Source organism: Schistosoma mansoni, chromosome 1 (assembly GCF_000237925.1).
Source record: "Schistosoma mansoni strain Puerto Rico chromosome 1, complete genome".
Taxonomy (NCBI): Eukaryota; Metazoa; Platyhelminthes; class Trematoda; order Strigeidida; family Schistosomatidae; genus Schistosoma; species Schistosoma mansoni.
The window spans coordinates 17,929,136-17,941,526 of record NC_031495.1 but is presented as its reverse complement, the minus strand read 5'-3'; the positions used below and the strand labels follow the sequence as shown (position 1 = coordinate 17,941,526).

General features: G+C 37.9%; 1 protein-coding gene across 1 annotated transcript in view; it reads right to left on the bottom strand.

Moving 5' to 3' along the window:
• The window catches only part of Smp_081260 (hypothetical protein), a gene marked incomplete at both ends in the record, with an annotated part of 40,155 nt that extends 37,997 nt beyond the window's left edge, over window positions 1-2,158 (bottom strand). Inside the window, 2 exons of the mRNA XM_018793505.1 lie at window positions 1,822-1,857; window positions 1,933-2,158. Coding sequence (XP_018648010.1) covers window positions 1,822-1,857; window positions 1,933-2,158 — 262 coding nt within the window. The remainder of the gene's footprint in view (window positions 1-1,821; window positions 1,858-1,932) is intronic.
• Window positions 2,159-12,391: the final 10,233 nt, after the last annotated feature.

The window sequence follows — 12,391 nt, the reverse complement described above, 5'->3', positions numbered from 1 at the left end:
ATCAATAATTTCACTTTTAACCGCTCCTTGCAAGTTCACTATTTTTTGTTACCTTTACAAAGTAATCTCACAAAATGTACTTTCAAAAATCGTTGTTTTATAAATAAACTACATTTGTGAAAAAATATATTGGTTGATAAGTCAATATCAACTAAGTTAACAAATATTTAGTAAATATCAGATAATACGAACACGAATGATCGACTGTTAGTTCCTATTATTTAACTCCTAAACCAGTAGAAAAATGAATATTGGACAATGGGAACTTATTCTATTAAACACTACAAATAAAAACAATCCTTTCTTCGCACATCCACACGTGAAAATAACTTAGTTTTCATTTCCTCACTACTAAGAATTAGGATATTATCATCAATGAATATTCATTTCACGTCCTTGTATTCAGTGAGTATCATCACTTAGTTTTCAGTGATTTATGCAGAAGGTAGTACCTGAAATATGCACCCTTAATATATTTACTAAGGGAGTCAACTTCCTTTCATTTTAGGTACAATAATTGGTCACCAAAGGTTAATTTACTCATTAATTCAGTTGACTGCGCAAGATATGAGTGAGCATACCGGTCAATAGATCACTATTTTGAAATTTTGATAATTCAACAAGCCATAGTAATTAAATTCGTTTAATCGATTATTTTTATTAGCGGACACAAGTAAGCTCAAAAAGAACAGAGTCAGACTTACAATAATTAATAAAAGTGTATGGATCGAACTGACTGATAAATTGCACAAATCGTGAAAAAATTCTTATCGAATCGCGAACTGTGTTGAAGACTTTATAAACGTGATGTACCTCAGTCAAATAGATTTATTTATTTGTTTATTTATTTAAATACATAGACGTTAATTAAAAGGAGCAATAAAATATATGTGCACCATACAATAAAAATAAAATTGCGAAGAGGTAACGAAACGGAGGTGAGTATAATAAAAAAGAACAAGAATGGACAGAAATTAGTATATTAGAGATGATAATAATTACTACTAATACTATTATTAGTACTATTATTATTGCTATGGGAATTCATTTAAGAAAAATACAACCAGAAAGGGTTATTTGAGTTAAAGAGTTTACTCTCGCTTTTATGAAGAAAGTAAAAGAAAGTTACAGAAGGGTCGCCACTAGCTTCCATTCTGAGACATATTTGAAAACGTCTTAAGCCGCTGCATCGAACTATCTCCAGGACTCCAAACAGGGAGTCGTGAAGGACCGAAAACTGAATAGTGATCTATCAAAAGAATCGTACCGTAGCACAAAATCGATTTTTCTTCACATCTCTATCTATACATTTTATCTAAATGTGGTAACTAATGAACGAACAATATTTACGTCAATCAATAACCGACTTTGATGGAATGATGAATTAAATAAAACAGTTGAGTCTATATATACGGATCCGCTAATAGTAAATAAATGTCTGTAGCAATTAGTCTTCAGTTGACACCAAAAAATTCAAAACACCAAGACGTTACGAACAAACTGAATAATATCTAGATAGTCAGTTGATAGCTACCAGGAAAAAATGTATTGTTTAGCTAGTTAAATAAGACGTCTTAACACTGGTGAAGTGATATAAAACACGTTTCAAAAAATTTAAGTGTACGACAATTCTATGCGTCTCAATAACTATTGACTAATTTTAGTGAGTATATATAGACCATCTAAAGAAGAACCATTAGGCATCGATTGGAATCTCTGGCTTCAAAACCACTTACGAAAAATAACAAAAAACAATCACAGAGTGAAACACATCTTTGAATGCACTTCGTTAATTATGATAATTGAGTTTAGTAGACTTACTCAGAATAATTTCAAGTCCCTCGTCATTCAGTGAACCTGAAATGAAAAAAAACAAAAATTAGTTCATCGATTCACACCACAAGATCGCCTCATAAAACTATTTACAATTACCTTCCTCAACGGTAGTTGGTGGGGTAACTGAACTACCAGAAAATCCAGCTTCCAATGGATCAGATCCTGTGATTCTCCGTATTTCATCACGAAGCAAAGTAAAACGCCGTAACCTAGGTGCCAGTTGTGCCTTGTTAAGGTGATGACACCACTTCTCTGCCTCATCTTCAGAACGAGCGACAAATACAAGAGGTTTATCACCGGAATCGAAATCTGCGCGAGCCATTTAACTCTGAACAATAAAATTACCTAAACGAAATGAGTAGGATATTTCTTCATCTCTAGTACGCGACACAGTGAAACGTTCTAACAGTACCACACCTGAGATTTCGTTGCTCGTTCTATCGGGAGAACGGCAAAGAAGCAGAATGTTTCCTTTCAATCGGCACCAGTGTTCAGAAAAAACTGGAAAATAATTTATAGCCAATCAAAACAAACCACAGCCACGTTTTGATCGCGAATCTACTTTTTGTTTCCAATAGAGGATACCTTCAAAAGACGAATTCCAAGACGGCGATACACACCCAAGTTCCTTTGAATTGACTCTGACAAAATATGAAATAAAAATTATGAATACATTAGATAAGCAACGAGATTACATATGTTTATACATATACGATGATGTGGCAAATAATAACTGAGGGAAATCAGAATACTATGAACCATAACATAGAAGCCCATAGTTGTGAACACGTTGTTACAAAGGTAAAAAGCCGTTTTCAAGCAATTACTGTGAAATATAAGCAGTTCAAATAGGTAATTCAAACTAAAAATCATATTAAAAATAATGTCACTTCATATGGCTAACAGCAATCTCATTTAGAGATCTTCAAATAAATCATTCCTTAAGTGATTAAAGAATGTGTTTAATATTTATTTTAATTTTACTGTACGTGTCTCGGGCGTCTTTAAGGTATAGACTGACCAAACAAATGGGAGTATTTAAACTATCTAGACTACTAAAGGTTATTTTTGACTTGAAATATCAAAGTTACAAGTCCCATAAAGATATCATACGAAAGTGAAGTGGTGAAGCCATAAAAAACACGGAACACGCTAGAGTGAAATGAACTTTAGGTTCCCAAACTTATTTTCAGAATCAAACAGGCAAGATACTTTATAAAGTTTGGAACTTATTTACGATTAATACGAGTAACAAGGTACTTAGAGTAGAAACCAGTAACTCTAGACCTCAAACTTTTTTAGAATGAAATATATAAAAGGACAGTTAATTTAAGGTCAAGTTACTATACAAAATGCATATCGGGTATGACTGATAAACAGATATGACATAAATGTAATCTTAAACAATTTTAATCAGCAGTCATAACTATTATAAGAAATCTAACTGGATAAAATAATTTTTCACGGCGTTAAGTAAAAAGCTTAATTATTGAAGACTAGCTTTCTTATGTTTTCATTTTACTGCTTCCTGATATGGTCAAGCTTTCTGATATTCAAAATACCATACATTTTAATGTAGCTAAACAATATCTTATGGGTGCTCAACGTCAATTATATGATCTCATTCCATAATACCGAAACCGCATGGACCTTAGTTAATATGTCTGTTACAGAGTCATAAAACCTCAAATGAGCTCTAATGCCTGCTATTATTGCTGGTGGCTGTTTTCCCTCTTCGTACCAATTCAATCACGAACATAAAACCTTATTCCTGCTAACTTCACAATAATACTCGGCGAGAATTCTCCAGTTGAAGTAAGCTTTCAACTAAAACGATGCGGTTAGTATTATGAGCAAACGCTTGATACACACAACGCAAAACATGGTTGCTGGACATTTTGCAACGTCATCTATAGCTCGGTCAAAATTTTGAACGTTGCTCTATTAGAACAACTTGGTGTAACAAGACACAATTACTAGCCTTAGAAATAAGCAGAACTCAAATAAATATATGATTGGTATCCACTTTATATTATATTAATCCTTTTCTACGCAAAATATCGCCGAAAGAATGAATACAGTACATAGGTGCTAAAAGTTATAAAGTAATTAATGCATGGAGGTCAAAGTCGAATGAAAAAGTATATATATGTTATAAAATTTGTAACTACATGTACCTCATATTTTAACCATATTCTACGGTCTTGAATCCTTTTTAAGTATGAATAAAGGACAAAGTACACTTGAAATCTGCGACCAAAGGACAAGAAGTGGACATTAAGTACCGAAAATTGGAAGTTCTTGTTTCGATCTTACAATCACCTGAAAAAAAGCGAGGAATTAGATAATAAACTTGGCTATAGGAAGTCTTTCAGAATATATACCTTCTTGTACTAAGAACAATTAATCAATTACTTTAATAAAGCGTTCTCTAAAACTGAATCTCCCTGTCTGTACTTTCGCTACAGGGGTTAGAGAGCATTTTTATGCTAACCTATTCATATTAGTCCCACATAATGCCCTTTTAGGCAGTTTTTAAACTAAAACTAGATGAATTACCGGGATTAAGATTATCCTGGTCAAAACGGCATGAATTATGATAGAATTCCCTCTTAACTTTCTCAGTACTTTAAGAAAATAATTACATACTGCCAGGTTACCCGTATGGAACTTTTGTTAGGGTGACCATTGGGACTTTTTTGTTACCCCTCTGGACAGTTCCTAGAGCCCAAAAAAGGGTCATAAAAAGACCAGACGTGTGTGGAACACGAGCACAAGCCCAAATATAAATGAGAAGTTAGTCAACACCTGGCTAGATGTTATAAGGTTCTTAAAACACATATAGATCATAATGAATAATAGTTCGAGGAACGAAGTAATTACGTGTTATGAACTCAAGAACCCATACGAATATAAACCTTAAAATTTTCAACCTGGTAATATTCCAAACCCATAAACAAGTTGCCTATAGCGGCGAGACTAAAGAACATGGACGAGCCAATCAGAAGCTTTCGCGGGTTTTCAAGGTCACGGCGCTAAGTTCGGTACCTGACGCTTACGTACGGTCGGTTTACAACAGATTTTAAAGAAAACATGATAATTAAGCGTCTACAAGATAAGTTATCATGAGATTTTGGCGCAGAATTCAATTATACATTTGGATAGAGTTGTGGCATTATAGCTGATGTCAGTTCATGATGAAAACCCTAAGTATAATTCCTAACCTTAACCATGAACTGTAAATCATAATTTGAATTCTTCACACAGGTTTATAACCCTCATTTAGTCTTAGTTATTACGTTGACACTCTCAGATTCACTCTAGCGTCGCTCAAATGTCGTCCATAATTTATAGTCTCATCTTTAACCCTAAACCGCAACCCTAAACTTTAACCCTAATCCTAAACCATACCAACATACCGACAACACTGAAACTATGTGGTCGAGGCTAAAAGAATTTTCGGGACTTTGTCATGGTTCCAGAGGTTGACTACTATGGAGCCACAAGGATGAGTTCCTGTGCCGGATGCACTACAATTTTAAAACTTCTGAACCTATATCTGACCTTGATAAGTTTTTGATTCATGTAAAAGAACAGTATCCCCTTTAATTTTTGAGTTTTGTATAATATATTTTTACTGTATGCTAACTGTCTTCTGATTGGCTAATATTTCTCAAGGTCATTTAAGAGTCGTTCAGAGGTCGTCCATGTTCTTTAGTCTCGCCCCTATAGCTTAGTAATTCTATGTTATTACGCAATCCATTAACTAAGGAAATATACATAACGTGTATGTAGCACAAACCGAAATGAGAATTTCTAGGAAATCTCGAAAAGAAACCAGGTCTTAGTACATTCAGGTTTTTGTTATGCACTTTGTCATAAGCTTTACTAAAAAAGTGCTGTCTTCTTCCAATGATGGAAGCTTATATAGTTGTAAACATAAACAATAAACAAGGAAACCAGAATCTGTTATGAGTATACCACATAACCTCACAATTATCAAGATTATGTATTTGATCGAACATAATATATGTATAAGTAACTAATGTATATATATATATATATATATATATCGAATTAGTTTGGCAACATTAAGGTTTATGGACGACCTTTGAACAAGAATAAAGTAACCTTCGGAATGTCCACCTACTAACTTGGACTGAATGAGGGTTATGAACCAGTGTTAAGAATGAGTATCATGATTTACAACTGATGATTAAGGTTAGGAATTAGATTGAGTTTTCATCGCGAACTGACATCAAATAAAATGTCATATCGCTCCTAAGCCTAATGAATGAATGAATTTTGCACCAAAATCCAAGACCTGTTATCCTAATTTTGATTGATTCGTCCATAAATTAAAGTCTAGGCATTGATTTTCGTGAACCTAACGAATTCCAGGATCATCTCTCATATATAAACATCATCCGTACATGAAAATAAGTCAGTCAAAGACAAAGAGTCATAATAAGAAAGCACATGGACAAGAAAACAAACTTAATTCTAAAGATATCTAAAACGGACTCAGGTAACTTTTGCATCTGAAGGTCGAACGAAGCTAATCAAGGAACGCGGTCAATTTTGTTGGATGTTGAAACCAATGCTTGGTGTACAGGCTTACCGTTTCTATTCTACGTTCCTGCAGCAAGGACAATAAATCTAAGAAATATCGATTTCGTTTTTACATGTAAGAAATTTATTCTTTTTCTTTTTTCTTTATTCATCGCTTCGCTTAGTTTGCAGTTTCGAAAATTTACGAGGACGCTCCAAAAACGTTCACAAGCCCAGAACGAATTACTTGTTAGCTGACTATCGACTTTCCCATGGAGTCATCGACGAGTGGAATTCATGACCTCAGCACGTTGTTGAGGCTCCATCCGTCGACTCTTTCAAAAGAAAGTCGGATCAACTGATAGACCTTCAGTGCCAGAACTAACACAGGCCATCAAGCCTCCTGTTCTTTCCAAACTGAAACTGAAACTGAACTGAAACTATTTATTGATAAAACCGATTCCTCGTCATTGAGAAAAAACGTGTAGCGGTTAATAAATCCCCAAAATCAATAGATCTGTAAGTCTTCGACATTTGATGCTGACAACATTAGCTTTAATCGTTTCACCTAGCTGAAGGTGCTCGGTCACGCAATCGCAGTAGATCAACTTCGTACATGTGTATGTTGATGACTGTTTGATAGCAAGTCCGGACAGAGAATTCCATTTCCAGCATCTGAACATTGTGTTCGAACAACTTTTAAAGAATTGAATTAATGTAAACATTCAGAAATGTCAAATCGGAACTCACTCCTTAGATTTCCTTGGAGACGCTATTGATACTAAAGGCATCCGACCTCTAAGAAGCAAAGTGGTGGCCATCCGAGATTACTAGAACCGACCATCATTAAGCAATTACGCACTGTTAATAGCCTCGTAAGTTTCTATAGACAGTCCATACCAAACTGCGTGTCTCTTATGTAACTGCTAACAGACCAACTTTGTGGAAATGCGAAATCCATCAATTTGGATGATACCGCGAGAAAAGCATTCTTCACAGCTAAGGAACTTATCGCAAAGGCAACGGTGCTAACACATCAGGACACTCAAGTGCCTATTAGTATCGCAATAGTCGCATCCCACTCAGCAACAATGGGTTAAACACTCCTGGAAACCTTTGACATTCTTCTTGAGACGTTTGTTAGACATTGAATCGAGGTACAAGACTTTTGGTAGGGAACTCCTAGCTATGCATTGTGTTTTACATCATTTTCAACAGTCTATGAAGGCTGAGAATTCACTCTTTTCGCTGATCACAAGCCCCTTACTTTCTCTTTAAGTTCGCCTCAAGATACGTACGCTCCTCGAAAGTCTCGACAACTGAACTATATTTCGCAGTTTACTTCAGATAAACAACACATTGCTGGGGCAAACAATGTAATCACGGACGCCTTGGCTTGTAGAACTTCCTTGAAGAGTTTCCAAAGAATCGACCTTCTAACACTCGTTCTGCTTCAAATAGAAGACGCTGGTCATCAACGCGAGTTATCTTCAACGGCCCTAAAACTGCGCATTAAACAGATGGGGACAGGTCGGGATCGTTTAATCGTGCCGAAACACTATCGACGCAACGTCTCCAATACGTTTCATAATCTTTCTCATCCAGGTGTTTGTGCAACCAACAACCTCATGGCAGAACGATTTCGCTAACCTGATATGAATAAAGACGTGAGGGAGTATGCACGCTCCTGTGTGAGTTGCCAGAAATCTAAGGTGATTAGACACAACAAATGTCCCTTAGGCTCATTCAAAATCCCTGGTGCTCGTTTCGACCATGTTCATCTGGAGTTGGTAGGACCCTTACCAGATTCAAGTGGATACTCTTATCTCTTAAATTGCGTAGACCATTTCCCTCGATGGCCAGAAGCATTACCCATCAAGGACATTATTGGTGAAACAGTGGCCCGTGCCTCCGTCGAACGATGGGTAGTAAACTTCGGCTGCTCTTCAACTATCACTACAGACCATGGACGCCAGTTCGAATCTGAACTTTTCTATTGTCTGGCCACACTATAAGAAATAACACGATTCCGAACAACTGTCCACCACCCACAAGCAAACGCTTTCACTGACAGCTTAAAGTTTCACTCTCAGCTATAAACTTTTCACAGTGGACCGAAGCTCTCCCAATCGTCTTACTAGGTATCCAAAATGCAGTGAAAGCTGATTTTGGATAAATTGCAGCTCAGCTCGTTTATGGAACGACACTCCGACTTCCAGAAGAATTCGTCTTCCCCAATGACTATGGATCTGAACTCCTACACGAACAGACTTACAAACGCAATATGTTCAGTTAATCTTGTTTCCACTGGACTGCAATCAAATCATGTTTTCGTTCAACCCGACTTACGATATGGTACACACGTCTATGTACGTCGCGACTCATTCGACGACCCCTGGGACAAACATACAATGGACCCTACAAAGTTCTTCGGCGTGAACCTAGGTATTATATAATCGATAAGAACGAAACAGAAGATATCATCACCGTCGAACGAATCAAAGCAACGTATTAAGAAGGAAACCATACTCATATCCATTTTCCTTCTGTAGAACCGAAAGACCCGAGTCCTACATTTTTCGGTTCCTCATCCGATAGCCAACAATCACGATGATACTTTGGTGGTATCTGACAATAGACTCAAAACAAGGCATTCCGTAGGAAGAATAAGGTTTACAGAACTCATCAACTAAAATCATATTTCCTTACCAGAATTAGAAGTATTTAACTATTGTAGTCAAAATATCAACCAATCGTAAGTATAGCCACAAAGCAGTGCGAACTCATGCCAGTCAGTGAAGTGACACTTGATCAGCCCAACAATTATAAACTCAGCTTCCTGCTTCTTCGTAAACTATCCCTCATATTTTTTCTTCACAGTCAACGACCTCCGATGTTGAACAGTTAGTTAGTCATAAAATTGGTCAAAAAACCCGGCTTCATTGTTCCTCGTACTGTTATTCTAGACAAAACATAAACGGTCACCCGTTCTTATATGTACTAAGAAGGCAAGGTGGACTAACCATTAGGTAAATTGAGCTAGTCCATCAAATGACACAACCCCAACAAGAGACTTTAAAAATTCGGCGTTTATGTTATTCTGTTAGACTCTTGTAGGCTGAAACTATTAGCTCGCTTAATCGAATATGATTTTGAAGACTCTGAATTTATGCAAACATGCGTAAACCTGGGCAATCCGGTGCATCTTCAGCCTAATATTAACCTAAGAGGCAGTCATTCCCGCATCCGTAATCAGTCTAAAGCAAAACTTTGGTCATTCGGGATTACACTGAGTGGGGATAAAGGGGAAGATACCACTGTTCAACAGTTGCTAACATGCTAACGGACGCACCATTCTTCAAATCTATCATTGTGGTATATTGACACGAAAGAAACTAATGTCAGTTACTACGATCTTACAAATACCCTATGTTTCCGTTACAGAAGTGTCTAGAAATTAGCAGAAAGTTGTATTTTTTGGATACTACTGATTTAAATCGCTCAAATGATTGTGGACGGAGTAGAAGAAGCTTTCCCTTAACGGGCTTCCGCGTCTGGTAGCAGTTTATCAGCAATATCTCCAGGCAGGAACCTAGGTATAATAACCGTAATAGGAAAAAAAGAAATTAGCAAATTACAATGATGTTATCGTTAGTCCTTTAGAATAGGTCAAGTTTTCTCTCAAAGGACTCCTAGAAAGTCTCTTGGACTAGCTCAGTCAGCAGCGAATTCCAGCATTTGACCACTCTTGAGGAGTAGGGGTAGTGTATACAGTTCGTCCTGCAGTGTCGGGTCTCCAGTTTCTGGGTGTTACCCCTTAGGTTAGTGTTGTGACTAAGCTTAAGTAGATGCTTAAGGGAATGACCAGAAGTGTTAAGAATATTGTAAGCCATTAGAAGGTCACCTCTAAGACGCCTGTACTCTAACGGGTAAAGTTTTAGTGATTGGAGGGGATCTTCACAAGGCTTGAATTCGAGTCCCCGAGCTGATTCCGTGTCTCGCCGATGGATACGTTCTAGAGTATCTTTATCCTTTTTGGGTGAGAGAGGAAATACTATGTCTCAGTACTCTAATTGAGAACGAGTAAGACTGTTGAAGACCATATGAAGAGTCCCCCAGTAGAACTCACCGAAATTGCGCTTCAACGTCACCACTGCAAGGTTTGCTCGGAAGGCGTTCTGTCGCGATTAGCGTAAGACTTCAAGTCGTAGAATACCAACACCCCTAGATCTTTTTCAACCTCGGATACCTCTAGAGAGGAGTTACCTAAGTAGTAGTTGTAGTCTGCAACATTTCTCAGGTGGACTACTTTACATTTGAAATTGTTGATGGTAAGTCCGTTGTCGTCTGCCCAACTTTGAAGTCGAGTCAGATCCTTCTGAAGTGCAAGTATATCCTTTTGGTTACGTATCTCTCTCCCAAGTTTCACATCATCAGCAAAAAGCGATAAGTCAGATGAAACTTGTTGTGAAAGATCGTTAATGTAAACCAAGAAGAGAAGAGGTCCTAGTATTAAGCCCTGGGGGAGCCCACTAGGACATTCCATAGCCTGAGAGAGAGAGTGAAGTTAACCCTGACCTTAAAATGTCGGTTTTCTAGATATGAAGCGAGCCAGTCAATCAGAGGGGGTTTGATACCCAATCGTCTAAGCTTATTGATAAGACATATATGTATGACCCTATCAAAAGCTCTTGAGAAATCCAGGTAAATGACGTCAACCCTCCCCTTGCTATCAAGGATGGTTATCCATCTATCTGCCCAGTCAGCAGGTTGGTCATACAAGAATGACCCTTACTGAAAGCATACTGTTGGGGGGAGAAGAACTCTAGGGATAATAAGTATTCGTGTATACCGTCGTATATTAGAGACTCCATAATTTTAGGAGGTATGGAGAGAAGGGCCACTGGTTGGTAGCTTGAGGGTTCACTGCGTTGACCTCCTTTGAAAATTGGTGTGATGTGAGCCAGCTTCCAAATTTGCTTCGGCTTAGCGAGTGTGAAGCCGCTTCCCTCAGTATAGCAGAATGAACCATATCCGGACCGGGAGAAGTGTTTTTCTTATGTGTTGCAGTTTACGGAGCACCAGGTCAGCGCTCAGGTCCATTTCGGAAAGTCCAGTGCAGATGAAGCTTTCATCAGTATAGTTGATGTTGGCCGGTTGGAATGTCCAAGAGTATTGTTCAACCGAAAGGTTAGCGGCATACCCGTCGTTATTGGTCGGACCAATAGGATCTAGCAGTTGGGAAACTCCAGTTTTAGCTTGTCGAAGAGACGCTGCATAACGGAGTAAGCTTTTCGGGTTGGAGACAAATTTATCGATAAGCTTGGTCTGGTACTAAAGCCTGTCTTCTTTTATTGCCTTTGTGCATATGTTCCTTATATGTTTATATTGCCTGTGCGTGCCGTTGTTGTCAATTCGTTTGTATTCGGCCAACTGCCTTTTGCGGCTTAGCAAACGAAGAGTGCGGTTTTTGATGATTGTAGGTTGTTCGTAGCTTTTTGCGACCGTTTGAGGAACTGAATGCTTATTAGCACATAAGAGCGTGTGCAGTAAGAAATCCCTATGAGCATCCACTTCAAGTTCAGGGTGAACATCCCAATCCACCTGATGTAGATAGTCCTCTAAAGCTGACTTATTCATGTAAACGTAGTTCGTGCTTTCGATTCGAAACGCGTGAGCTTCTTCCTGCTTGTCTGTATGAGCCTTATGTGAATAGACAGGTAGCCTACCTGTACATGGTTTTCCGAGTTGGTAGTCCCTGTCCTTTACAGGATTATTTTACGATCAAGACAGTCCAAAAGTGGAATTGTCAGCTCCAACTTGCCTTTGTGCTTGATACTGGTGTCGTATGGCCCATCCGGATACATATGGATTCCAGTTGGCAACCGACGTCTATTGGCACGAAATGCTTCCCGAATTGCAGCCACCATATGGGAGGATGGGAAAGTTATCTTCATTAGCCGGTGTCTATAATATCCGTCCTTCTTGGCTAGTCTCGTCACAT